The sequence below is a fragment of the Frankliniella occidentalis genome, unplaced genomic scaffold (assembly GCF_000697945.3).
Source record: "Frankliniella occidentalis isolate FOCC.00 unplaced genomic scaffold, Focc_3.1 Scaffold10, whole genome shotgun sequence".
In the NCBI taxonomy this organism is placed as follows: domain Eukaryota; kingdom Metazoa; phylum Arthropoda; class Insecta; order Thysanoptera; family Thripidae; genus Frankliniella; species Frankliniella occidentalis.
Genome location: NW_026267140.1, coordinates 2,485,935 through 2,487,217, shown reverse-complemented (window position 1 = coordinate 2,487,217; position 1,283 = coordinate 2,485,935). Strand labels below are relative to the sequence as shown.

Sequence of the window (1,283 nt, the reverse complement as noted above, 5' to 3'; positions counted from 1 at the left end):
TGGAGGGGGTGGCGTCTGAGTCGGGGGTGAGTTGTGCCCAATTTTAATGGTAATCGGCGGTGGCGTAGGGGGAGGAGGCGGCGGCGGGGGTGCCTTTGTGGTCGGCGGCGGAGGCGCTGTCGTCGTAGGCGGTGGCGATACAGACGGTGGGGCCAGGACCGGCGCCTGGTGCTGGATTTTGATTGTGATGGGCGGATGTGTCGGCGGCGGGGCGGCGGGGGCCTCGAGCAGTGCCCCAGAAAGTGTGCTCTCGCCCCGCTTTCCTACACGCGTCCTCTTTTGGTTGGACGTGACGTTGACGGCGATCATGTGCAGCTCGCCGTCGGGGCTTTTCTTTGGCCTCTTGACGCTCACTGAGGCGATTGGGGCCGCCGTGGTGTCCAACTGGTCCGAGTCTGACAGCCTCTCCGCGGCGGTCACGTTGAGCGCGGCCTGCTTGGAGTCCGCCCCGACGATTTCGACCTCAATCTGCAACAGAGATCCCAGCTGAAAATGCCATTCAGGTTCTCGCAGAAATAATATCGCACTAGAAAACGCAGAAGTATATATTATTGTCTTGCCAGAAACTGCATGGGGATTTTCAGCTGGGAAGAAGTATTTTAATGTGATAGTTAGATTTGGTTTCGTTTTGATTTCAACAAACTGTTGCTTTTTCTTTTGGTTTTGTGTTTCTTTAGTTTCGTTGTTTTATGTGAGGTTGCGTTTTAAAGTGAGCGTTTGAGTTAAATTTCTTTTTGAAACAAGATTTAATTCATAAACGTACTTCATTCTTTGCTTGCTTTCTCTCTCTTTACGTATTTTTCACTCACCGGCTTCGATATCTTCTCGAACTCGGCCTCGGACTCTCCCTTTCCGGCAACTTCTTCCTCAGCAGTTCTGAAGGGTAACTTCTCTGCGTTTGCGAGGGCCTCGTTGGAACTGCTCCCGTCTGGTTGGACCGCCTCGTCGTCGTCGTCGTCGTCTTCGTCCTCGTCATTGTCGTCGTCTTTCGGTACATTGTCTGCAGCGTCCTCGCTCTCCTCGCTTACGTTTTTGGACCTTTTCTTGCCCTCTTCCTGACTGCTGTCGTCTGCCTCTTTGCCTCCCTTCGCACTTTCGCGATTCTTGCCCTTTATTTTATCTTTCTCTTTGCTTTCTTCCTTTTCCATCGAAGCACCCTTATCAGCCACGTCGGATGTTGTGTTATCATCGTCGTCATCGTCTCCGTCAAGGAAATCGTCTTTTTCGTCATCGTCGTCATTGTTCTGTTTCGCCTCCTGTGATGTCTGTTTCGATTCGGACGA

The 1,283-nt window shown here is 52.2% G+C and overlaps 1 protein-coding gene across 1 annotated transcript in view; it reads right to left on the bottom strand.

Moving 5' to 3' along the window:
- Positions 1 to 43: 43 nt before the first annotated feature.
- LOC127752338 (nucleolin-like) overlaps positions 44 to 1,283 on the bottom strand; it is a 1,418-nt gene continuing 178 nt past the window's right edge. The window contains exons 2-4 of the mRNA XM_052277402.1: positions 810 to 1,265; positions 255 to 468; positions 44 to 165 (exon numbers count right to left, since the gene is read on the bottom strand). Of these exons, the coding sequence (XP_052133362.1) occupies positions 44 to 165; positions 255 to 468; positions 810 to 1,265 (792 nt within the window). The remainder of the gene's footprint in view (positions 166 to 254; positions 469 to 809; positions 1,266 to 1,283) is intronic.